Source organism: Cibotium barometz, chromosome 21 (genome assembly GCF_041138505.1).
Source record: "Cibotium barometz isolate CiBa-2024 chromosome 21, ASM4113850v1, whole genome shotgun sequence".
NCBI lineage: Eukaryota > Viridiplantae > Streptophyta > Polypodiopsida > Cyatheales > Cibotiaceae > Cibotium > Cibotium barometz.
Genome location: NC_141066.1, coordinates 15,966,364 through 15,993,856, shown reverse-complemented (window position 1 = coordinate 15,993,856; position 27,493 = coordinate 15,966,364). Strand labels below are relative to the sequence as shown.

At 45.4% G+C, this 27,493-nt stretch overlaps 1 protein-coding gene across 2 annotated transcripts; it reads right to left on the bottom strand.

The window, feature by feature from the left end:
• Nucleotides 1-491: 491 nt before the first annotated feature.
• Nucleotides 492-26,920, bottom strand: LOC147626900 (E3 ubiquitin-protein ligase APD2-like). Of its 2 annotated transcripts, none has more exons than XM_086815444.1 (10): nt 26,750-26,920; nt 22,799-22,905; nt 4,091-4,210; nt 3,835-3,931; nt 3,674-3,748; nt 3,425-3,510; nt 3,183-3,326; nt 1,880-1,952; nt 1,471-1,783; nt 492-1,258 (listed from the first exon to the last, which is right to left on the bottom strand). In XM_086815444.1, exons 2-10 carry the CDS (start codon nt 22,886-22,888, stop codon nt 1,180-1,182), a joined length of 1,077 nt encoding a protein of 358 aa, XP_086671570.1. In that variant the 5' UTR covers nt 22,889-22,905; nt 26,750-26,920; the 3' UTR covers nt 492-1,179. The 2 variants fall into 2 exon arrangements, with proteins under 2 accessions (XP_086671570.1, XP_086671569.1); XM_086815443.1 differs by having other exon boundaries at nt 26,192-26,753.
• Between the last annotated feature and the right edge of the window lie 573 nt (nt 26,921-27,493).

Below are 27,493 nucleotides of genomic sequence, written 5' to 3'. Positions count from 1 at the left end.
CTGTGATTGTCACCAACATTTTTTTCAATCCTATCCCTAATGAAAATGCAATGCAAGATGTAAAAAATAACAGAGAAAATCACACAATTTGGAGCAAATTAAGGCTCCTCATTGCACTGATATTTTGCTAATCCCCAACTGAATGCAAGAAAACTCCTTTTGCAATAGTGATTAGCATGAATAATTAATAAAGGGCTCCAAATTAATGAAGGAACAAGGTGTGAGAATTCCAAAAAGACAATTTTTTAAAAAATGATTTTTTTAAAAACATGGATAAAGTTGCCATCCATTCCTCCATGCATGCAACGACCACCTCATACCATGCATGCAACAGCCACCAAAGCATATAGCCATGGCCCATGCCTCTTTGAACAAAGAGACTCTGCCTACAAAACTGATGAAAATGAGTATGTTTCTGAGTAGAGACTCTCCCACCTTAATATCTTAAAACACAATGAAAATTCAAGTGAATGCAGTCACAACCCACCATGTTCAACAATTAAATGTGGTTTGTTTTATGCATTTGGGCTTCCAAAGTAGGACTAAGCAGCCCACATCATAAAAAACCAGTAAAATCATGAAGTTTGCCTAGGACAGATGTTGATTATAATGTATATAACCCATTAGCAAGGGCACATTCCACAGTAACAACAACAAAAAAACTACATTTTTTTTACTAAGCAAGCCTCAAAGGATCTCTAGCCATTAACTCCTATGTACTACAATGGAAAACCAAATGCATGATGATGTTATAGCAAGGTAATTCAAACATGATGATGGCACCCTGGAATGCTGATGCCCATCTCTATTTCTGTGGCTCTAATTATACAACACCCCCCACATAGGACTCAGCTGCTGCAAACAAACTCCCCATATTACCTGCTCATGTCCGTAAGGTACAGGAGGGACACAGAATGTCCAAAACTCTTGTGGCAGCAAAGCAAGATATTGATCAAAATTCATGGTGGTATACTGAGGAATGTGGCATAGTTGCATGAGGGCACATGCCACTAGAAGACATGCATCAATGATGGAGTCAGCTTGACTTGATACAGAGTGCATGCTCCCGTGCTCCAGAAACCTCTTCATAGATCAACCGTTCCAACCTGTTATAGTCTCCAGGCATTACCTGCCCAAGCAGCCACCGCGACAACTTAACAGAGGGAGGGCACTTCAGGCCTATGCTTGAAACACCCTTCTTATCTTCTCTATTTTCACTCTGCAGATGGGGCAGGTGCCCGTCTCACCATGCCTTATCCTGCATTCCATAACATCTCATTAGACTTTGGCAGTTAGGTTTGATTTCAAGCACTCACACACACACAACCCTAGGCCTCTTGGTTAGGGTGGGTAGTGATAAACCAAGCCACTCAGGCAATGGCCACTGACAACCCAAAAAAGCATTTTGGGTGTGCATATAAAGACTGACTAAGCACAATTGGCAGGCAGGCAATGTGCTAAACAGCATACCGTTTCGCACATGCCAGGCATGTGGCGCAGTGTCCGCAGGGGATAAAGAACACAGCTTTTGGAGCGTCAAGGCATATCGCGCACAGCTGCGCATTATACAAATTCTCATTCAAAGAGTTGACTGTATCCTCGCCATCTCCGGCATCCAAGTCAGCAGAAGAAACAGCATCCATGTCTCCGGCTTTTGGAGACAGTAGAGGACTTCGTATGTCTTCGCTGACACCACCATCCTGAGGCGGTGTCTGCCCTCGCAAATTTCGATCAACTCTGCTCACGATCTTCAGGAATGCCGAAACCAATAAGAGAATGCCAGCTGCAAGTAATGTGTGTTGTTGTTGTTGATCACAAGGAGGTTAAATGTTGAGATGATTATTCAAGGCTTAAAAACAGCAGTATGGCCCTTACTCACCTAATACAGTGTAATACGAGATCCAGCGGGCTCCATATGATAGCTCAACTTCCCAGCTTGAGGAGGTACCGTTCTGCAAGAGAACATGCAGAAAAACAAAGCTTCAATCGTAGAGGCACTACAGACCATGGTAAAGATGAGCACTAATCTGAACTGTCTGATGACCATGAAAAATGTTGTCTTCCATCATTACACGATTTTGAGTATGTATTTCGCAACCACAGGCAATGGCAACACCAAAGGGTTTGTAGGTTTGCATGATTTCAAGCAGAATATGTCCAGGGAGTCCAGCAGATGTGGTTTATTTAAGCAAAATAAAGCATGCACATGTATCATTTAAACAACGAAATGTGCATGCACACTGAACACAGTGTTGGGCCGCAAAGGCCAACACACCCACCTACTGGCTGCATTTTTCTCGAGCGAGGTTTGGTTGATGAAGAATGGAGGATTTGGGATGCGTGCACGTGCACCTGGGGGTTTTGGGGATGTATGCATGTGTGTGCACGTACGCCCGGGGGTTTGGGGAGGGGGAGGGGGAGGGGGTGTGGGTGTGGGTGTGGGGGGGGAGAGATAGACCCATCTCACACCCTACTGCTGGTCAGCCTGTGCCACCAGTGGTCCTTGGCATACTTTTGGCCTCCATCTCCCCATTTTTGAGGGATTTTACCCACAGCCCAGCCTCCCCCCCCATTCGATCTTTGGGCAGGCTGTTTTGGGAGCCACCGGGCTCTTCCACAGCTCTCCAGACTTGTCCCAGATATATTGCTGATTTCAATGTTAAAGCTTCCCCAAAGCTGATTTTTCTCCATCTCCACATTTCCACAGTTAACTAGTTGGCATCGCACTCCTTCTAAATTGCACATATGTTGCTGGCTTGCTCATTCACATAGCCTATGCCTACGGGCATTGTTTGACTTCTCAGAAGCGTGCACCTAAAACTGCCTGATGCAAACCCTAACCTAACCTCCCAGACATTCAACAACCTCCTCCCTTCTGTGAGGACTCACAATGGTCTGCGAACCCTAAAACACCATATCTACCTTGTTCGTGTCCTCAAAGTGTCTAGGCAAAAACATCATCTGACTGATGCATGTGATAAAATGCAATGCAGCTATTTGTTCTCATGACAAGTCACTGCAGTGCCTAAGAGATGAAGGTCTCTCCCTACCAACCCCAATTCGGCATGTGCACGTGGGCGACTCGGGAAAATACAAGCTTCCTAAAGACATTCATAACTTTAACACCACAATAAAAAGCTCTTATTACTGAGAGGAGAAGACATGCTGCATCAGACACAAACCTCAGACACAGGTGTAGTTAGCAAAGCAAATCGTTTTCCAACCACTGGAAGCACGACTTTACAGCTTCTTTCCCCCACGAAGCATTTTGTGCTAGCAGATTCCGTGCTGTACATTGTCGCATTAACCTCTAGTTCTAGCTCAATCTGTAAGATAAGCACATGTATAAGCATAAGCTTTTCACACAAAAACAGCCAAGAACACGGCAAAGGAATCCTTGGGTCCTTGATAAGATGACACTTACAGCTACAGGCTGCTGATTCAGATTGCCAACCGCAACGAAATAGTCTCCATCTCGCTTGACCTCATACTCCAGATCTCCAACCTGACCTGCATGTGAAACCAATTGAGAAGCCCAGTTACTATCATTGAGCTGTAAAATTTTCCCACTTAGTTCTATTTGCAACACATACAATCAGGACACTAGCTCAAAAAGCTAAGCCAATGTGGTAAAACCTTTCCAATAGATCCAGCTTGGGCATTGGAAACTCACTATGCACTTCTCTCCATGCTGCTGCTGCATGAGGATTTGTGGGGTTCTGTATCCACTCTTTTAGGCCATTGTACCCTGTAAAATCCAAGACCCCAACTTCAGTGCATTTGAATGCTGGAATGTGGACCATAAAAGCAACAAGAACGCCTGCTCTCTGCTACCTTCAGATACAGTCAGCAAAATGCTGTAGAAGCCAGTTGATCTAATAAAGCAGGTTACACGAAGCTTTGAGCCTTTGTTAAGCCACACAGCAAACTCCTGCTTAGAAGAAAAAAATGAAAGCATTCTCAACATCAACCAGTCTCTAGCTTCTGCTACCTGACCGTCCTACAGTATTCGCAGAAGTGTTGATTAAATGATTTGCTTGATCACACACTCTCAACTGACTTCAATTTCATAGTTTGTAGGTAATTTGACCTGGTGGTAGTCCGGTTCGAGGAGCACCGTGTGATTCTCGCTCCATAAAGACCTTGAGCCAAGAACTGGTTTAATTGAAAGGCTATACAGTGCTGGACCTTTTTGATGCCCTTCACTCACCTACGGATATTATGAAACAAATGAATCAAGTGCCACGACTCTACCACATAAATTTTCAATAAATTTTTCCTATTTTAAAAAACTCTCGTTCTCTCCCTCTCTTGAGCACTACCTAAGTGCAAGAATCCAAGAAAGAGAGAAAGTTAGATAAACGTCTACAAAGGACCCCAAGGGTCAATGAATCCATGAAGTAGCTATATCATGGAAAAAAGAACTACCCAGATAAAACCATCATGTAGGAGACTCTGTCACAACAAGGACAATGTTACAAAGTTTCAAAGTAGACCTGCAATGGCTGAGACAGTGATGTGGTAGGAAAAATAGCTCTTGGATACATGTCCTATGTCTGAAGAGGGGAGGGGCAGCCGTTGTGTGGGATCAACAGTTGTATAGAAGGAAAAATAGCTCTTGGATACATGACCTATGTCTGAAGAAGGGAGGGGAAATTGTTGTGCAGGATCAACAACTGTGACCTCATATAAGCTCTCTATTTTCACTTTGTGGCGGAGCATTCTGCACCTCTGGGGTATCTCACAGATCTGAAGCTACCGTTTTGAGGGTCGCCTCGCCCAAGTGGCCTTCAGCCTTCAAGGCTCAAGCTCACTGCAACTGGAGTATTCTCTCTAAAATGGCACCTGGTGTTACGACCCTGTGTTTTTCCCTCTGGACAACAAGCAGGTGGGCACAGGCACGGGCACGGGATGGACAAGTGTGAACAGGCATCAAGTTTGGGTATGAAACGGAAACCAATATGTGGCCAGCCCAAGTGTGAAAGGGGACAAACGGGATTTTGAGTTCATAAGGTTTTTAAACCTTTGATGATTTAAAATATTATTTTTATGGAGGCATGCGTTTTTAAATCCTTGCTTTTGAAGGGTGGCGAGCATGAAGGTGGCCGTGTGGAGATCTCCGTGTGGTGGGAGTCGCCGGCTGGATTATACCAGGTGCTGCTGCGCGTACCACAGGCTGCTGTGCTTGGGGCCGCTGCTGCTGATGGGTGCTGCTGCGCAGGAGGGCTGCCGCCGTTGTTGGGCACTGCTGCTGCTGCTGCACATATGGATACAGACAGGCAGGTGCTGCTGCTGCTACCGCCGCTACTGCTGCTGCTGCCGCCAGGTATGCTGCTGAACGCCAGGCGCTGCTACGCATGGTGCCGTTGCTGCTGCTGCCACCAGGTGCAACCACTGCTGCTGGGCGCTGTTGTGCAAGGGCGCTGCCGCCAGATGCTGATGCTGCCGCCAGTTGTGGACTACAGCCGGGCAGTATAGGGCAGCCAAGCAGGCAACCAGATGGGCAACCAGGCTACCAGCAATGGGGAGCCAGGCAGGCATCAAGCAGGAATTTCTCTGCAGACAGTTGGGCAGCCAGACGAGTGTCAGATGGGAGGCCCTCTACACCAGGTGGCTGCATGTGTGGAAGCAGTCAGCGTGGGTCTCTCTCTATCTCTTGGAAGAAAGCGAGCTGAAGGAGGCACCGAGGGGCTAACAGCCAAGGGGTTTCTCTCTCTCTCTCTCTCTTCGCAAGCAGGCTTTGTTTACGAGATTTGGATACGGAGGATCAAGTTAAGATGCACAGGATGTTCTTGGAAGAGATGTGTGTTGCTCTTCATCTTGGACTTATGTGTATTCAGGGTTTGCTTGACACGTCCTCTATCTTTCTCTCTCTAGGTTTTTGGCACCGTGATTGGATGGTGCATATGTGGATTTATCTATCATGGAAACAGGACATTGGTTTTTCGAGAAGAAACAAGACTTTGGTAACAAGGATACAGGCCTATGGTTTATGGACACGGGTCTATAGTTTATCGGATACAAGTCTTTGGTTTCATATGGAGAACATGTCTTTGGATTCATGTGAACAGGTCATAGTTTTCTCGAGGTTACATGCAAGCTATGGCTATAGGAAGGACATACTGCTGTTTGGGAAAGGGTTCGTGGGGATCCATGGTTGAGATGGAGAAGACCTTGTTTGGTACAACCCTACTGCTGTTTGGGAAAGGGTTCGTGGGGATCCATGGTTGAGATGGAGAAGACCTTTTCAAGCAAGGAGATATTGTACAGGTGTGCCTTCCCTATGGAATGCTTTACTGTAGTAACGAGAGTTCTTATTTGGAAAGTCCTGGGTGAAAAGCTAAAAGGGATCCTATTGGTGAAGGATTCAACAAGTTGGTACTTTGTACTCATTTTTGATCAAGTAAAGAAATACCGCAAGGGATGCCACTGCGTTTTGGGGCCAATCAGTGTCCTTGTACTATTTGCAGGAGCATTCTAGCTCCCCTGTTTGTTTTCCTTTTCCAGGTTCTCATGGGTGATGAAGTGTTTTGTGTGCGAGTGTTTGTTCCACCGCCCATCAGATTTCTGAAGGCCAGTTTCATGGTTTCCATCGTCGGGATATCGTCGACTTTCTCAAGGAGGCGAGCCCGTGGTTGTCACATCAAAAGCTTCAACATGTGGAAAGTGAAAAGGAAGTGCAGGAGACAATGCAGGATTGTGTCTTTGCCTATATGAGGTGAAGAGCAAAAGCTAAAGATGAAGCTCAGGAGAAAGGAGAAAAGACACCAAGGACAGGAAGTAGTCAGCTAGGAACAAAGCAATTGAAGAGTTATGGTGCAAGAGATGGGTTGAAGGCTATGGCTTTCGACACTTGGTCATCAGTGGTATCTTCACGGAGGCTTCATGGCTTCGGAAGGCAGCTTCTTTCTATGTTTAGCAGTGGTGATCTACTATGCTTCATTGGGACTTGTGCTTACCACTTGGGTGGAGTGCAAGCAGGTTTCTGGGTGCATGTGGATGTATCAGATGAGGCTCAAACGGAAGCGGAACATGATGAGGTTCTTATTCCCGAGCAGATATTGGCACATAAGGAAAGAAAGCTACGAGGTAAAGTTTCCCATCGCTATCCTGTGAAGTTCAAGAACTGCTCACCAATGGATGCAAAGTGGATGGAGGAGGGTGACTTAGCAGATTCACCTCAAGTATTGCAGCTTTATCTTCACGCCTTTGAGTTGGAACCGACTCTTGCAACGGCTCATTCAGGTTCAGCAGAGCATGGGTCTGGAGCATTGCCTGATGCTCAAGAGGGGGGTAGCACCTCCGCTCCCTTGTTATAGACAAGCTCAGTTTTTCATCTAGAAGTCGCTTGGTGACATCTTTGTATTCACCCGAGGTATTGAGACAGTACATCTGCTTATGGGACTTCTATGGTATTGTGTACTAGTCACATGAGATGGTAAAGTTGGGTATGGTTCACAGTCGGCCGCACCATGAGCTATAACTGCAACTATGGATGGTTTTTGCCTTTGGAACTAAGGTATGACTGAGGAAGATTGGGACATTGATCTTTGTCATATGGTTCTGGTTGTTCTTGACCACAGGATCGGTCAATTGGATATTGAGATGATGCTATTTGTGGAGTTGGTCTCCTTTGGAATGGCATGGTTTGGTTGAGCTCAAAGACTGCGGCAACCTGAGCTAACAGTTTCCACTTGATTTTAGACTTTTGCTGCAGGTTCTGAAGGAACAAGCAAGAGTTGTTTGTCACTTCGACGTGAGAGACAAAAGACCAAATCTGACGGGCCACTGGACAACTCATGAACAGATGCATAACTATTTCAGTGCATGTCGTGCAAAAGAAGCAAGAGGCCAATGTAATTTTACGACAGCTGAGCTGATCCCATGCATAACTATTTCAGTGCATGTCGTGCAAAAGAAGCAAGAGGCCAATGTAATTTTACGACGGCTGAGCTGATCCCATGTAGGTAACCCTCCCACCAACATCCTCCAAGTGAAAACCTTACCTTGGTAAGGGAGTTTAGACTGCCAACCACGCATAAGAGTTTTCTGCCACCATGATTTAGACTTGTGCAATCCCCACACCTTATTGGCCTTGGCTGAAACCCAATCTTTCTCTGATACGAGCTTATGATAGACCTGGTTAGCTGAAAGTGATATCAAGTCACCAGATTTACATAGTGCCCAATCAAGCCAAGGCTGATCTGCACATGGCCGAGGCAATGGAGTAAAAGGCTCAACTGCATGCATGATGTCAACCCATAGTGGCTGAAATGTCCGAGGAACCTTAAAGTGCTGCCGAATACGACGAAACGAATATGGCTTGTCACGACCAAGTATCACAACATCTCGGATTCTAGCCAAGCCTAACCTGACCATGCAGTTGAGTCGTATGTGTGAAGCATCTCTGTCTGGCCAAACAATGATACGCGACTCCACAAATGTTTCGAACTGCAAAGAGTTCAAAAGTAGTCTTTCATGACCAGGATCCCACCGAGCCAATAGTAGAACTTCATGCCAAGAAAGGAGAATATGCGATAAAATGTGAGATGAGCGAATACGGACAAGATGAGCCGCATTCACAATGTCCCACCATGAAGCCTGCACTCGTGTCCGTCTATGTGACAATCCCTCCAACTCAATCAAGTCACGAGCCATGAATACCCAAGGCTGCTCTTGCAAACACATATCCTGAAAAAGCACCCACCTACGCGCCACCATATGCAAGCGGACATCCAGTAAAGCAGCCCCACCCATTCTTTTGGGTGTCGTAATGTGATTCCAAGCTATCCATGTTTGACCCATAATATTTCCTTGCCTCTTCCACAGCATAAACCGAATGGGAGCAACCAAACGGAGAAGAGATTTGTGCGTCCAAGGTAGCGAAGGCAAAACATAGGAAATCATGATAAGCATAATAACTTGAGCTACCTTAACCCTCACGTGCCTAGGCCACCCTTGAGCTTTCCAATACACAAATTTATCCGAGATCCGAGCAGAAATCCAAGCAAGAAGCGCTTGGGGGTCCACATCCACACCCACCGGATACCCAAGATGACGAACAATGTCTCTTGTATGCACCACACGGCCTTGCCATCCTAATGCCTCAAGATCAAATTCCGTGCAGACAATGAGGGCTGATTTTGTTGAATTTATTTTCAGCCCAGAAGCCAAAGCAAAATTATTCCAAGCTTCCATTGCTCGATCTATATTGGCTTTTTCCGCCCTGAGAAACATAAAAGTGTCATCCGCAAGCGCTTGAGCAACCAATTGCTTGCCATGAAGGAGAACCACTTCACCATGCAATGCCATAGCATCTAAGCGAGATAACATAGGATGAGTGGCAATGGCAAAGAAAAGAGGGCTAAGAGGACAGCCCTGCCGGAGAGAACGGGTGAGAGAAATACCATCCGAAAGTCCTCCATTGAGCATAATCCGCGTGATAGAGCCAGAGCCAAGTAAATGCACCAAATTAGCCATTTTGGGACCAAAGCCCATGGCTGTCATTAACTGAGAAAGGAAAGACCAGCTGACATGATCAAAAGCTTTTTCAAGATCCAGCTGCACCATCACAATCTCTTGCTTCTTTGCCTTGGCATAATCCACTCCAATTTGAACATTAAGAATATTATGCAAAATATTCCTGCCATGCACAAATCCATATTGATATGGATGAATAAGAGTAGGAAGCACCTTCTACAAGCGATTGGCAAAAATCTTTGTAAAGATTTTATACATAATACCCATAAGTGAGATCGGGCGCCATTGAGCCAAAGAAGTAGGCGAAGGGACTTTGGGCAACAAACGAAGTATGCCCAACTTCCAATCGGCAGGCATTTATCCCTCATCCCAAACCCTTTGACAAATAAGCGTCAAAGGCTCTGCAAGCTGATCAGCATATTTTCGAAAAAACTCATTTGTCAAACCATCCCAACCAGGGCTCTTTCCCATGGGAAGTTTGGAGAGAACAGCTTCCACTTCCCCTTGAGTAACAGGAGCATCAAGCTGAACCGCCACATCAGGGTCAACTTGATATCGTACTTCAGCAAACAATGACTCCCTTGCAGCCAGGACAGCCGGCGAGACATCCTCTCGAGGGACAAGCAAATCTTCATAAAACCTCATGCAATGCTGAATAACCTCAGAAGGTTGAGTAACAAGGTTGCCTTGGGCATCCATCAGCCTAACAATATTCTCACGCATATGTTTTTGATGCAACTTATCATAGAAGCGATGAGATTGACAGTTAGCATCCCGCAAAGCATCAAGACGTGCAAATAGTTTAAAGCGAACATATTGTGCTTCCTGCACCCTAGATAGCGCTCCTTTTTCAGCCATTCTATGGCATCCACAACTTCAGCATCCATAGAGTCAGTAAACATGAACGACTGAAGAAGAGCCCTTTAAAAGCGACTGAAGAAGAGCCACATGCTGTTTTTGTATAGAGGCATTAGCAAGACCATAATGCCGCGCTAATTTCCGAGTGTTAGTAAGGAACACTGGCCAAGCATGATAATCAGCCATGGACACTCTTGTGGAGAAATGTCGTATCAACTGACGCATATAAACATCAAAAACTTCATGCTCCAAAAAAGTGTGATTGAAGCGCAAAGGCGAGCGTCCCAACAAGCCTTTATATGCATCCACAAGATGATAGACCATTTCAAACACAAGCGGCCAATGATCCGAGAAAACCTGTTGCTGATCAACCATCATAGTAAGAACCTCTAGCAAAAAGAGATCTTGATGTAAAATATACATCCTATCCAATCTAGCATAAGTGCCCCGAAACTGTTGTGAGGCATAAGTGTAACCCCTTTCATCTGGATGCAACCAAGACCACATGTCTTGTTTTAGCGACCTTGCTGCAAAAGCTTCCCACGCCATTCTCTCCGGGCCATCCATTACAGAATGAGGAGACGTGGCTTGCTCCCTGGAGACACACATATTAAAGTCTCCCATTACAAAGCCAGGATGAGAGATTGAAAGAGCACACAAGTCATTCCACAGCAAATGGCGTGCACGAGCATTATTTGGAGCATACACCTCTAACAACCACAAAGGCGTATCATCCCAAACAATTTGTATCACTAGAAATCTTCCATGAACATCTTGAATCACAAGAGAGGACTGAAACTGCGAACGAACAGCAAACATAACACCTGACTGCGATGCAGGATGTCCGCTGTAGAAAACATGAAACCCCTTATATACATAGGCTTTGCCAGCCAACTTATGCTGCTTATGTTCAACTGCACACAAAATATCCCAACCATGACAAAAAGTTGTACGCCAAAGCCTGAACTGCTTTTGGCGCGAAGAAATACCCTTTACATTCCACTGTACAGTTTTCATAAGCCTTCCCAGAAAAGGAATCAACAAGGCCGTGTACTAGGCCCAGGACAATCTGCCAAATCATGAACCTTTTGAAGCATTGCATTTTTAGACATGGTATTTGTGATCCCAGACTGCCCTTGGAGTTCCCGAGCACGTGCCGAAGGGTAATGACCATCCCATGGCGAGATGACCTCACCCTTCCAACCAAACACAAGAGGCAATTGTTGTTGTGCTTCTTTTGTTAGGCGACTTCTAATAGGATAGCGTTCTACTCTATCCACCCCAAGAGCCCCTATACCCTGAGAAAGTTGGCCTCCCGGCCTCTCAATCCTCGCCTGTTGCTGGGCACTTGAACCCAAAGGGCGACGAGCATATGTATGTAAGGGCCCCTGATGAGTACGCAAAGGCCCCCGCCAAACAGCATCTGAGAAATCCCCCCGCGGGGCAACAAATCGTGTCTTTTTACCACGTACTTCCACCCATGGCTGCTCAACCTCATTCTGAACATCCACATGTACATCCATGTGCTGGGCATCATGTAAAGGAGCATCATGCTCATCTTCCACGGGCAACTGCCCATCAACGATATCCTTGGTAGCAACAACTTGTTCTTTCTTAGGACATTCGGAGACAAAGTGGCCCATCTCACCACATTTGAAACAGTGGCCAGCAAATGTATTCCACCTCAATTCATACATTAAAGGTTGCAGCCCAGCCATATTGACACGCAAATGTGTCGGCCTAGGTCTCCCAGTATCCCACAACATGCATAGACGATTTCGGTTTCTAGATGTCATTCGAGGCACCACCAAGACATCACCGATACCTCGCATGAGACCTGGTAAAACACGCCAAAACATTGGTGGGAATTGTTTCACTTCAACCCAAACTGGGCAAGCCTGGCGCAACATATCTTGGTACTCTAAGGATACAAGCCTATGGTTTATGGATACAGGTCTATAGTTTATCGGATATAGGTCTTTGGTTTCATGTGGAGAACATGTCTTTGGATTCATGTGAACAAGTTATAGTTTCCTCGAGGTTACATGCAGGCTGTGACTATAGGAAGGACATATGGTTTGGTACAACCCTACTGCTGTTTGGGAAAGGGTTCGTGGGGATCCATGGTTGAGATGGAGAAGACCTTTTCAAGCAGGGAGATATTGTACAAGTGTGCCTTCCCTATGGAATGCTTTGCTGTAATAACGAGAGTTCTTATTTGGAAAGTCCTGGGTGAAAAGCTAAAAGGGATCGTATTGGTGAAGGGTTCAACAAGTTGGTACTTTGTACTCATTTTTTATCAAGTAAAGAAATACCGCAAGGGACGCCACTGCGATTTGGGGCCAATCGGTGTCCTTGTACTATTTGCAGGAGCATTCTAGCTCCCCTCTTTGTTTTGGGACCAATCGGTGTCCTTGTACTATTTGCAGGAGCATTCTAGCTCCCCTCTTTGTACTCATTTGGGGCCAATCGGTGTCCTTGTACTATTTGCAGGAGCATTCTAGCTCCCCTCTTTGTACTCATTTGGGGCCAATCGGTGTCTTTGTACTATTTTCTTTTCCAGGTTCTCATGGGTGATGAAGTGTTTTGTGTGCGAGTGTTTGTTCCACCGCCCATCAGATTTCTGAAGGCCAGTTTCACCTGGGAGGCAGAGAGGCCGGGTGGCTCAAGTACAAAAAATGTGTGCTGCTTCATCTGTCGGGATGAGGTCCTTTGAATCTGTGGCCTCATGGTCGTAGCGGAGTACCTCCCTCCTGGTTTGAGAGAAAGAAATCCATGATGAGAGGCTGTGAGGTATCAGGGATCTGTGTTTGGGCCTCTTTGCATAGCTGATCTCTAAGTCAGCGCAGCTCCAAATAAAGTCCCAAACAGCGCTGGTCTGGAAATCCAACCCGGCAATGGAACCTCCCCCGTATCTCATAGGACATTAGGCATATCAAAAGATAGTGCTCCTCTGTCTCGAGCTCTAGACACCAGATCTATAGATCCTATCCTCCCTCACAAAAGACTCTGATCACTATCCGCATGGCATGTGACATGAGTCTATCTATATAGATAGCCAGGCTTTTGATAGGAGCCGTCATCTCTGATCCTCAGAGAGTGAAAGGAAAGCCACTTCCAAATGGGTTGAAGTGGCCAGGAAACAAAAGCCATACCAATGCAAATGATATCATGGTTGCAGGAAAAATGTACGCAAGGTAGAGCACTAAACGTGTCATAGTTACCAAGAAACCGGAATGGGGGAACGTTTTGGCCCCAGGGAACATGAACGTTTTGAACCCCTAGAATGGGAACGGGAACGGGGGAACACCACATCAACAAACAAAACTAATGGAATTCTAAAAAAACGTCATTTTAAATGATGAATTTTAAGTAGGATAGGCTAAAACTTTGAAAATTTATGTTATGTATGCATACATAGTTGAGTGGAAAAAACAAAGGAAAAATGCCTTTTTTTCACATTCCCTTTCTTAAAGGGTTTTTGGGCCTATAACTGGGGGAAACATTTTGGAACGTTCCAGAATGTTTCCCCTGGCCGTTCCTTGCGGGGAAACGTTCCGGAACATTTCAGAATGTCTAGGATTGGGGAACGGCATTCCCCAATAACTAAGAAACATGTGCACAAGACTTCTGACAAAAGCTTCTTCCACAAAAAATGGTGGGCAACTATGCAAACATATGGGTGTGGATTGCACCCCATTTATTGACGTTTTCTCCTCAAAATCAAGGATGCCTTCTCTCACCATACCTAAAAGAGGTTGCCTTAAAGGCACCAAGATCTACACAGAGGATGACCTCACTCCCCTACAAATGGACCAAAGGAAGATCAAAATGATATAAGTCATCATGGAAGCACGCAAGGCACTCAAATGGGCCATATCCGAAGGCTACCGGAAACAACCGTGATGCAAGGCCGAAAAGGCTCGTCATGCCAAGAAGGACCATCGCAAAGCTAAGGAGGATTAAGAGCTAACGGTGATCATCAATTCTCACAAGCAATCACAATTCAACCCACAAGTCAGCAATCTACCAAAGAAGATCGTGTTTAGAAAGTATGATGATAAACTCAACCCTTCAACTCTCCATTCATGGTCGCACTAATTTGAAGCTTATTTTTCCGTTGTAGCCAACTGTCATCCGACCAACAAGGCTTGCACGTGGTGGTACAACTAGTTGGACAACATGATTCTTCTGACCCCCATTGTTTTATATACCTAGATGAATCCAAGAACATGCCCCCATTGTTCCCTACCAATGGGCCAAGTTTGAGGAGAGCTTCCAAAACCGCAGTTCCTTGATTGTCTCAAGGAGGAGTTTTAAAGTTTGTGGCAAACCTTACATCCCATACTCAATTTCGACAACAAGATCACTCACTTGGCCTTAGAATTGTTAAAGTCAAACCAGGAGAAAAGAAGTACTTTTCTTTTTATATTGGACCTCAATCACCCATGGGATATGTTAGTCAACCTCTATGGAGACGCCCATTATTTTATTTCGGGATACTTCATTTGGAAATGCCTTTTATTTATATCATTTACCAAGACTAATGTATTTAATCAAGCTTTGTGCGCTGGTATGATATAGTCAAGATTAATTTGTTTAATCAACTGCGTGCATTGACAGGCGATGAATGAGTGGTGGACCACTATGGGATATTTTGGAAGACATGTGAACATATTTTATGGTTTCATATTTAAGCATCAATATTTTTGTAAGACTAAGATCTCACACCTTTTGTACATACGAAATAGTGTTTAATACTTTTGGTAGGCCCAAGACTTTATATTACTACTTGCTATATTTTTGTAGCGCAGCCGGGGGCAGTGGAAGCGCTTTGGAGAGGTTGAAGAGAGGGAGGGGGGGGGGGGGAGGGGGGGTGTTCCCGGTGCACCCGGAGCCAATGGAGCTGCACGAGGGGATGGGGTTTTTCGAGCCCATTGCATGCTCTAGATGGTCTAGCCTCTCACTAGGCCTAGTATCACTCACCCATTTTTATATGTATTAGAAAAAGATAATTCCAAAAACAAAGCACAAGTGCTTTTAAGTTTATGAGCGTACAAGCTCTAGATACAAAGCGGAGATAGTCGGCCAGCTCAGTCTGTCGTTAAATCCATCGTTTTCAGAGCCGATAGAGATGACCATCGCTACCTCTCTGGTGCGGGCTCTTCCTCCCGAGTCGTCCGACGGCCCCTCATGTTAGGACAGCTTGTTGATTACAATTTCTTCCAGTGTCTCCCTGTCGAAGACACTAGCATATTCGAGGAGATGGTGGCTCCCATTTGCATGTGTGGTGTTATATCACTCCCGAACGTCCACCCCTAAGAGTGGCGCGATAATCTTCTCCTTCCCAGTGAGTGTAGCACAAGGAACGGACTAGAGCATGGAGGCAATATCCACCACTATTCCGGGGCAAGCCATAGAGCTCTCGCATCATTTGCACGACTTACCTATCACACTAATATGCTTACCCACCTTTGGCCTTTGGCTTGGATGGAGTTGGCTGGGTCAGACCTTAGGGACTATAGGCAGGGAAGATAGTACCCTCCAGCATGGAAGTGCTGCTTTTTGTGTTTTCAATGGCAGTACCACTTCCCCCTCCTACAGATACCTGCGTTGTGACAGGTGGAGTCCAAAGTATGCATACTCTAGGGCTCGAACAGAGTGGCTACACATGGAGGCAAGGATTTGTGCCCATCTGGCACGAGTGATTACTCTCCATTGAAATCCACGCCCAAGACTCTTCGAGTGGAGGGCAGTTCAAACAATTCTGCTTCCCATCGCTCTTAGTTATGCGGATTGTTGCATGGGCCATCCAAGGTTTGGGGGACCCACAGTGCTTCCAAAGGCGTGGTGTCCTTAGAGAGGAGCTCCACAGAGTGGAAGTTAGCGAATCCATTAACATTCTCTTCATTAAGGAGCACCATCTTTCAGAGGGATATACCCGCCACTACAGGAAGGTCTTGAAGGGCAAGGATCACAACTTCTAGTCCCACTCTTTTGGCCCCTTCGGGACATAGAGTGGAGAATGCATTTCCATCAGTGAGAAACTATTGCCAGTAGTGGTCAACTCAAGCACCATTATCACTAGACAAGCTTAGTGGGTGACCATCAAGATTGGAGAGAACTGTGTGGGCTTCCTAAATGTATACGAACGCTGCGATAGGCAGAGAGACCTTCTAGAGTACAGTTCATCAATCCTTGCCATAGACAAATTTCTCGCCTATGGATGGGGATTTTACCATGCTAAAGTCAACGAAGTCTATGTTTTTCCAAATCCAACAGATGGAGTACACGCTCTAACCTATCCAGATTAGATCGGTTCTATGTAGACGAGTGGGCTTGTGGTTGTGGTGGCATGATTGGTATTTTCGTTGGCACTACTTTCTCTGATCACGCACCGGTTATTCTCTACCTGGATAACCCCTAGAGGTAGGACAGACATTTGAGCACCTGGATTCTAGATAGTCTCATCCAAGACCCTGAGATTCGCAGTAGGATAGAGGGGATCTGGGAGAGGCCAGATTTTCACTCAAAAGCAGTCGCAGGCGTGGATGTAGGCCTTGGAGAGATTAGCAATCTATTACAAGAGGCAGCACAGAGCAAATCGGTTGGCTTCCAAGAGCAAGATAGGAGCATTCATAGGGGCCTTACTTCTCTACAACAACTTTAGGAGAGTGCACCAAATAGCCTGTGGATTGAGAGCCAACTCATGCAGAGCTCAGATCCATAGAGGAGCAGCAGGTGGAGTACAAAAACCATGCCACATCCTCTTTTGGGATGCACGCAGGCGACACGATCACTAGAGAGTTCTTTGAGATTGCAGGCCCACATAAGCAGAGAGAGAGAGGGCATCCGCAATTTGCGAGGCCCGGCTGGATCCATTGTTACAGATCCCACTCATGTGAGGCATCACCACAGATTTCTTCAGCACCCTTCTCATGGGTGGCCCCATTTCCTCCCAGGTGCCGGATCCGCGTGTGCAGGTTTGGTAGCATACGAGAGAGGTGGTCCCACATGCTCTCCGGACTTTCCTCTTGACCCCCTTCACATCTAAGGGGTTGAAAGAGGCTATGACGGCATTACCTAGGGACAAATGCCCGAAAGAGGACGGTCTTCCAATCTCCTTGTTTCCACGTTCAGAATTGGAGTATTCTGGACAACATCTTCACCTTCTCGGAGGCAACCATAAACAAAGTCTGATTGTTCTGCTTGAATTCGAGAAAGCCTATGATAGAGTAGATTGGGGCTTTTTGGAGAGAACAATGTGCAGGATGGTGCCCTGAAGGGGTGGGTCCGAGGTGTATCGGGACTCTACTCGGCATCACACAGCCAAGTTCTTATTCAAGGAGCTAGAGGTGACTCAATACGATAGGGATGCCCTCTGGCTACTGCCCCAGCACAGCCACCTAGGGTAGCCACTCTTGGCTGCCCTAAGGCTGGCCATCATAAGCCTCAAGCATTGTAACCCTCAGCCATCTACAGCCCCTGTTGGGTAATTGCTACAGATATACACCTACACGTCAAACAGCAGCAAATCAACTCCTTGCATCCCCTCTGACACACAACTATGCTTGCAACCTTGATGCCAACAGAAACCTTGTACAACTTCTGTAGAGCCTCAATTCGATAGAAAGAGAAACAATGAGAGAGATATCTAGGAAATCCGACATCAACAACGCCTAGATACGAATACATCTTTAGCCTCTATGCTAGGGTGGCTCTGATAACTATGCCATAAATACCCAACCCGCTATAAAAGGCCATTAAGCTTGTTTTATCAATCCAAGAACCCTAGCCAAGTATCAGGCTATCAACCTGTTAATCCCTAATCCTGGCACACCCTAACCCCCACCGGATTAGTCCTTAATCCATAGATTAGGGTCCAAGCACATAACAGTACGAGACCACAAATCTCTCAAAAATTCAAAATCTTGAAAATCAACTTCAACCTCTTCCATACAAAGAAGAGGAACAAGTTGTCCACTGCTCAATTAGCACAATTGGTTTATTGCCATAGCAACCTTCATCTAATTGAGCCAAATCAGGTGCATGTCAAAAAGATTGACATCGAGAAGATAAGGACAATCCCTAGAATTCCTAGATTCCTCAAGACAAGGGACACATTTATGCCATGCTCTACAAGGAGATGCAAGCCCGTGTCACACGAGCACGCGCATCAGAAAACGGTGCATCTACGAGTACCACAGAGATTGATCCAGACAATGCATCGTCTCCTACTGACATTGAATCAAATACGTCAGAGAAGGGAGATTGAGGATGTGGAGAATCTTAAGGATGTGCTAACACTTGATGCTTCGCTTGAGATTGTTTTTATTTTGGTTTGGTGATTGGTACATTTACGAAACAACACTTGTACTTCAAACTTAAGGATTTTTATTTATAGTTCGCTACTCTTTGAGAGCTCTTTTCATTCATGATTTATGAATCATGATTGTACTATAGTTTTTTGTCTTACTGGAATGTGGAATTTGGGTAATGACTCACGAATTTGTAGTTTTTCTTGGGTCAACTGCTGCCCGGACTCTAGTTCCAACAGTATGCAACAGTATGATGCATGCCACACTTTAAACTTGTTATTCACCATGTTTTAGAGTATGTAGTGATGTTTTTTTTGCATGTTTGGACATTGTACAAGGGATGCCCACTACACAGGGCAAATTTGGTATTTTTTAGGTCTTGAACACCGCAACGTTTAAGTAACTTTTGTAAAAAATGAAAAACGTTTCAAACCCGTTTCAAAAACACATTTTAAAAAACGTATGGCAGCTATACAGACCCATAATTGCTGCCATAAACCAAATTATTGCCTGCATCACCCATAGGCATTCATAGCATCACATGGCTGTCCCATGTGTCTTTTAAGCATGCAAATGCTGCCCAAGTTGTCCCCAATCATGGCATCCATGCATCTTGTGTCTGTAGGGCAATGAAAAACCAAATGTCACTGCTTTTGCCACTCTGAATTTCCACATTCTTGGCATAAGTACAGCATACAAGCCCACCTTCTAGTCCAAAACACTAGTGTAAACAACACAAAGGATGATTAATCAACTCAGCTTAACTTATCACAAGACCATCAACACACACCCGAAATCTCACTCCAAATTGGAAAGGACCTCTTCGAAAGCAAACCAATGGTGCGCTAATTCACTTGGTCCTATCGATTTCCCACGTTAATAATGACCAATCATGAAGCGGCATTGGGAACGGCCCCTTCGTACAGTTAAGGTAGGGTTGTGGCACCATAGCGAAACGGGCCAACCCCCATTAGGAATTCTTATATTCCAAAAAGAGTTTTTTAATGTACAGTCTTTAAAGGTGCCATGCACCAGATTTCCATATACATACAGTGAAAACAAGACAGACAATAGATCCTGAGCCAAGCCCAAGCAGCCTGTAACTCATCAAATTTTAATTTCCAAAAGTTTGATAAAACAGTCTGTTTAACTGATTTTCATGCAATAGAAACTCTCAAAACAGTATAATAAGGTTTCTACACAGGTGATACATGCTGTCCATACAGTCTCACAGCTATCCGTACTGCTCATGTGGCACTCCGTACAGCAGGTACAAGTGTAGGTACAGGTCGTACAGCAGTGCTGAGATCTGATGGTCAGCTGAAAATGAGACGCCCTCCTCATGCAGGGCAAGTTGCCAAGCGGGATGGTCAAGCCCAACAAAAGCTTGGGCACCCCAAACTAACCCAGAAGAGGGCGCCTGGACCAAGAGGGGTGTAGAGGGCACCCAACTGCCATAAAAACCCAATGCCCACATTAAAGGTGTTCACACACATAATAAGTGTGTGAAAACTGAACACTCTTGCTTATAAATCCTTCAAAATTTGTTTAATTTTGGGGCATGCTTTCGGCATTGAAAAGAAGCCCTGCAAAAACTACGACCACTCGTCAGCATACAAGATCACTCACACAGGCTGACAGGTGGGCGTCCCTGACTTGAAAGGGTTAGCCACTCAAGCATGCACACATGCATGATGAGCTTTTAATGCAATGGAAATCTCCCTTTCTCTTAGCATGTACAATGTCCTCTGGAAATCCAGTCTCATTGGCACTGTCAAGAGAGCCCAAGGATCAGAACCAAATCGTGACAGTCATGGATAAAGTCCAACCCAAGGGCTGTGGACAGCCCCTAGGGTATCCTAAATGGGGGTCATGGACTTGTCCAGGGCCCAAGGGGAAACCCTGAAATAGGAATTTTGCACCCACAACCCTCTCTTTTCCAGGTCAACCAGGTTGGCTGTGGACCTATACCAAGTTGGCCAGCTTAGATCCCCTATAAAAGGGGCATATGGGGCCTTAGTGCTCCCATGACTGCCCCATCTAATGCTTGCAAGAGCCAAACGCACCACAACAATCCAAGAGCAGCTCAATGCAAGAAAATGCAAGGCCACCAGGTCCAGCAGAATGCCAGGAAGAGGGCGACCAGATCCATCTCCTCCCTAGGCAAGTTCCTGCAAGTCTGTGTGTGTAATTCAACGCACAGGTCAGTCCACTGCGGGCACCATTGAGCCTGCAAGTCAGTCCCTTCATTCATCATCAAAAAGGCAAGCACACACACCTACAGGTGGGGCCACCACACACAAGCGACCAGATCTTGAATACTCCTAGACAGCTTCATCCACCAAATTGGACCAAATCCATAATTTACAGATGGATACCCAACACACACAAGCCTTACAAGGATACCCGACCCACACAAACGACACAAGGATACCCACCAAATCGGACCAAATCCATCATTTACAGATGGATACCCAACACATACACAAGCAACACACGGATGTCCAGAACTTGAATACTCTTAGACAGCTTCATCATCCACCAAATCCATCATTTACAGATGGATACCCAAGTCAACGGAACCACTGCCTAAATATATGAAGACAAGTTGAAGGCAATAGGTTTTTATCCTAGCACAAAGACCCTCCAAAGCATAGTTTTACCATAAGTATCTGGCATTGTTGACGACTGACTCTGAAACAGTGCCAGCCCTGTCAGCAAGTTAAGTGGAAGGGGCTGTCATGTGCACCCACGTCAACATTAGTAGACAACAATACACCGGTCACTTACCTTTTGAATGAGCACTGAGTAAATTGTGAGCACTTGTCCAAGGACGTGCTGCTTATTGCCATCATGGAGGTGTCAAGTCATGCGTTGTCCTGCATATTTAAGCATCCCACTTGCATTATTCATCATACAAATGTCGAGGACACTTACTAGGCCAAGATCTGGGCACCGGACATAATTGAGTCAGTGTCTAAATGATGTTATGAAGCATCGGGCTGAATAACGAGTGTCCAGGCAACATATGAACAAAAGGCACAGGCATTTGCAGGCACTGGGCAGGGCTGGACTAGTTATGGGAGTGTGGACATGATTTGGGCAGTCCAATGTGGACAAACAGGTGCCCATTTTGGGAGGGGATGGGCTGGAGGACCAGGACTCCACAGTATAGAACAGATTCGAGGCTATCTATACACACCACCTCAAGCTATCACAGCTAGATGATTGCATAGAGCAAACGGATGCCTGATGCCTGAAGTGCCCAGGTCTTTTCTTTGGTCTTGACCACCTTGAAGTATGAATCCTGCTGGTTCATCCAAGAAAACAATACAAGTGAGGCTTTGTCTAAAGACACATGGAAAGCACTTTTCCACAGGCCTCTGCACCTGCCAGTCTTATTCAAGAAACAAGATACCAAAGAAGCCAAGCTATCAATTATTGTCTTCTTCTTGGCAACCCTTCCACTCGGTCTCTGCCTCTTGAGCTCGGCGATGCCAATCGACTTTAGCTTCCTTCCAGAAACATTCTTTTTTCCTTATTCCAATTACAACTACCATACCAACAACTTTGTGTGTGTCTCCAAAATAATTTTTTCCTGCCCAAGCATCACACCATCATAAGCATCATCAACTCCATAGTTGTGTCTAATGACACCGGTGGCAATGCTATACCCAAAGGCCTGTTGCCACGTCACACCAGTGGCCTTCCACACTGAGGTTTGATATTCAGAATCATTTTTGTCCATGTTGATTCTTCAACCCAGTGCAAAACAACTGTAACTTAACTGAAAAAAAACATGAATGCCAACATGTGTATACGGCTTCATCTGTGCCAACCGAACTCCACTGCAAGACTGCCATGCATTGTCCACCATAAGAACCTGAAGACCTCATGGGAGCAATGGCTCGACATGTAAACCATACAATCAGCCTTGAAGTTGGGCAGACAATATTATTCTTCTGCAGAAGCTGTATATCCAGCCATGCATCTCAATGGAAAGCGATCCTTTCACTTCAAAAATAGACTAGGACCTCAAGTTACATTAGAATCAAACTGCACTTCTAGATACATACAACACACCAACAGAGCTAAATAAGGTTTATTTAACCACTCATCAAGGTCTTGAGTATCCAACTTACCTGGATATGGCTGACAAACAATGAGTTGGCTTCAATGAGGTGTGAATAATTGGGTCCCAGCACCATCGTCTTTGTTCCGTAATATCCCATGGTTATAGTCAATGAAGCTGAAGAGAACAACACACAAGCATTACTTGGGTAAAAGATGCCCTTGCAAATTAACAGATATGCATTTGCTACCCATGCGCAACTTTACAATTCATGCTACAAGCTCTCAACAGAGTGGCAACAAGGCTATGATTCAGATAGGTGGATAAACTTAACTGGAAGAGTGGCAGCATGGGTTGAACATTAAAGAGAGACTTTTTTTTGGTGAAAACCATGACTTATGTACAATATAGGAGATGGAAAAAAATGACAGGGTGTAAAGTTGGACACTCTGCCTTGCAGAAAACTCTCAGGATAGTGTGTTCAGGGAAAACAAATCATTGCAAGAGAAATAGCATGGTATGGTGACAATTGTCATGAGCTATTCCTTTCTGTGATTGCACTTGTGCGTGTGATTGTGATCTCATGCTTGTGGATGCCTATGTCTATGTGCATGTGAATGACCCAGTATGTCTATGTCCATAGGTTTATGCATAAATCAGGATACCATAACACTTTAATTATATTTTAGTCCTCTCTCTCTCTCTCTCTCTCTCTCTCTCTCTCTCATATATGATGCATTATGGAGACCAGAAATGCCTGGTATGTATTCATCGGAGCTCTGCTACCACCGGAACACTTTACTGAGAGCAAACAGAGAGACAGGCTCCACTGGACACCTACCGGACCTCCTTTAAAAATTTCTTTGGTGCCCGTCAGCAGGATCCAGGGGCTACTACCCATCCTCAGCAGAATCAGAGGGTGCTGGACATCAGAGAGCTCATGGCCCCCTAGCACCTCGTACTCATAGAGTCAGTAGAGAGAGGGCACAGTCTCTCTTGGGAGTCAAGTGCCATTCGATGAGACTTGTATCTATACCTAACTACAGGCTTCCAGCCCACCCCCGCCTTGCATTGTATTACACTCACTTTTAAAAGTTTTTAGTATAGGTAGCTAGTCTATTGTTTTTTTAACTTATTTCCATGAGACAGTATTTTCATGGATCTACATACACCCTTTTAAGTCTTTTGAAGACTTTAATCTCTCTCTCTCTCTCTCTCTCTCTCTCTTTTCGAAAGACGTAATATTATGCAAAGGTAATGTACACAGGCCTCATGGCCACCAACATCTGGGCTAGAACAACAAACTCAGAAAAAGGGGGGAGGGGGGCAGAAATATTAGACAGTAGATAGTCCACGCAACTGATACATTTTCCCGAGCAGTGATGATGCCCCAGGGAAAAACCCTCTATCAACTATGCATGCAATGGAACTGTGCGGACGATCCAAATCCAAGAAGCAGCCAACTCTCAGCCTATCACATGCGCGGAAGCCATGGCCGAAAGCTGCAACATCAGCAAGCCCCAATTCGTCCAATATGACCCTGTATACCCGATTGGCCATCGAAGATGAATGCATTTCAGGTGAGCCATATGTGCCACAAGCCAATCCACCGAAAGAAATGAAACAAATCCACAAGTGCAGCCTCCACTATTGAACTTGGAAGATTGCGGAGAACCCAATCCCTAACTGAAACATGTGTGTGTGCAATGGACCGCCAAGCTCGGGAAACAAAATCCCAAACACGTTTAGCAACCAGGCAATGCATAAATAAATGGCGGCTATTCTCTGGGCAAGTGGTGTAGAAAACACAAAGTCTTGTTGCAAGCTTCCTCCTGCACAATTGATCCCCTGAAGGCAAACCTCCCACCAACACCCGCCAAACAAAGACTTTCCCTTGAAAAGGGATCTTGGATCACCAAACACCCATCAATGTATGCTTCCACCACAAACGTCTTCGAGCTACCCGCCAGACTATGCTGGCTTTTTCAGTAACCCACCTCTTGTCCTCAACCAACAAATGGTAAACTTGGTTAGCAGACACTAGCAAAAGATCCCCAGGCTTTTTAAGCATCCAATCAGCCCATGGTGTAGCAACCTTGAGGGCCGGAATATTCCCAAACAAATCTAATTTCTCCTTAATCACACTCCACAGTGAACTAAAAGACCTGGGAACCCTGGAATGCCGACAAATCTGACAAAAAGAGAAAACCCGGTCCCGCCTCGGTATCAATGCATCAGCCACCCGCACCAAGCGCAATCTAGCCATACGGTTCAACTACTTGCGGGAATCATCTCTCCTTGGCCAAGTCACAACCCATGTGGTAACAAAAGGCTCTCTCTGCAAGGAGTTTGCATGAATCGAATTCTGTGTGGATTCCAACGAGTATGCGATAAGACTTCTTGCCAAGAGATCAACAAATGTGAAAGCAACTCAGAAGCAGGCACCCTGACCGTCTGTGCCCCATTCAAAATCTCCCACCATGATGCAACAATTCTTGTCTTACCCGGATGAATACCCACTTGTGCAATAAGTTTGCGGGCCATATATACCCAAGGCTGAGTCTGAAGACACAAGTCTTGAAACAAGGACCAATGGCAAGCTAGAAGATGAATGTGCACATCCAACAGAGCTCTTCCCCCTGATCTCTTAGGTGTGGTAATATGCATCCAAGAGACCCAAGTCTGTTCAACCCGATCACCTTGCTTTTTCCGCAACATAAATCGCACAGGTTGCATTAACTCACCCAACAACTTCTTACTCCATGGTATCAAAGGAAAGAAAAAAGAGACCATTGGTATCATAATAGACTGGGTCTCTCTCTCTCTCTCTCTCTCTCTCTCTCTCTCTCTCTCTCTCTCTCTCAGAGTGTGTGAGAGACAATAAATCATTGCAAGAGAATAAGCATGGTATGGTGAAATTGGCATAGCTATCCCTTCGTGATTGCATGTGTGCATGTGCATGAGATCTTGATCTTATGCTTGAGGATACCTACGTATATGTGCATGTGAATGACCCAGCATGTCTATGTCCATAGATTTACACGTCCGTCAAGATAGTATAATGTTTCAAGGCAATGGAATTAGTTGTTAGTCCTCTCTCTCCTCCCTGTGTGTGAGTGGTGTGTGAAGAAGCCACTATCATAAAAAACCCACCCACACTTGCAAATATCAAAATTTATGTTTCAGCAAGCACAAATGTTGCCAGCTGAACTATGCCACGGTCAGAAGCCCCAACCCCACACGCAAAGAGATTCTATCCTGCTAAACTCTCCAATATTACACAACTACAACTTGCGAAGAATAAAACTATGGATTGTGCTAATCGCTTCTAGAATCCATCCTCTGCACAGCATGCATGAGAGTAGAGGGGGGGATGAGGCACAAATATACATCACTTCAAGACAACCTTCAAAGGCCACATGAAAAGGAACGTGTCAATCATAAAACAAATGAGTGCACTCACCAAACAACCAAAACAAGACAGGGATGGCAAAGCAGGCCCAGTATTCCTCTTGAAGAAGAATCTCTTCTCTCTGGAAGCGTGATCCATGTGCAGGTCTCATGGATGCTAGAAACAGAATCGATTGGTGAAGTCAGAATTGAGGGAGGGGGGGGAAAAGGTGGTTTTTCCTCCCACTTAGGCTTTGCTTCTGTTCAAAACCAGCAACTACCTTCTCATGAGTATCCCACTACGTTAAGGGGCCAGTTTGATGCATGACCCAAGACTGAAAATACCATTGAGGATGCAAAAAACCGGCTCAAAATGCAAATCTACTGTTGGAAATGAGGACCCATTTGGCTCAAATTGCAAGAAAATAAGGACCCATATGTTCAAATGTGCAGAAAGGATGCCCCATTTGCTGAATTAGAGGACCCATATGCGCCAGAATACAAATTTACGGTTTAAGAGGGAGATCCAGATGCTGGAAATGCAGGGAGGGAGCGAGCTTCAATCGTGGATTGCATTAAAAGCTTTGCATACAAGTATGCTTATCGTTTGTTCAAAAAGAAATTTATTTACCTCAGCAAAGAACTGTGGCCTTTGGGAGTTTAAGGCGAGCGGCATCACGAGGAATACGTGGAGCTGCATCCGCATTCAATTAGAGCTCTCCCAACGAATTAAACGGGCTGCTTGTCCGTAGTCGTGGCCCGTGGGTCAGACGGGCCATATGTGACTTGATGACCCCATGTAGCTTTTCAAGGAGTGTGTAAAATAAAGGCCTAAACACGGATGATTAATATCCATAGTGCATTGAAGGGCTCCCTTCTGTTGTTTTTTTTTTTGAACAAGCCATCTGCCCCTTTGGTGAGTATGAAGCCACGTGTCTTGATGGCACGGCCAGCCGCTCCACGGCACTAAGTCACACGGGGATATAGTGTTGGGATCAATGGCCGTAAACAGTGTCCGATCGCGCAAGCATCGCCCGCCGTTGGATGGGAAAAAGTAAATTCGGACCATGAGTAAACTCGAACCAATGAGTAAACTCGAACCATGAGTAAACTCGAACCAATGACGCCGTTGGATGGGAAAAAGTAAATTCGGACCATGAGTAAACTCGAACCAATGACGCCGGGAATGATAGTGGGAATGCGATCGCCGTGAAGATGTGATTTTTAGTGTCGAAGGGGCAATAAATGGAACATAAATGACATCTATTGTGTGGAAGGGGCATTTAATGGAACTTAGTGGGAATGGAATTTTGGGAATTCCATTCCCAAGGTCTTAGGCTGGCCTACAAGCGTGGAGCCATAGAAATCAAGCTTA

Bases quoted from the DNA above. Each gene is read 5' to 3' on its own strand.
- LOC147626900 (XM_086815443.1), bottom strand. From the start codon at position 26,291: ATGAGACCTGCACATGGATCACGCTTCCAGAGAGAAGAGATTCTTCTT. The intron at 3,749-3,834 runs GTAGCAGAGAGC...TGGATTTTACAG, and splicing joins TTTGCTGACTGTATCTGAAG to GGTACAATGGCCTAAAAGAG. The intron at 1,784-1,879 runs GTGAGTAAGGGC...CATTACTTGCAG, and splicing joins CTCGTATTACACTGTATTAG to CTGGCATTCTCTTATTGGTT.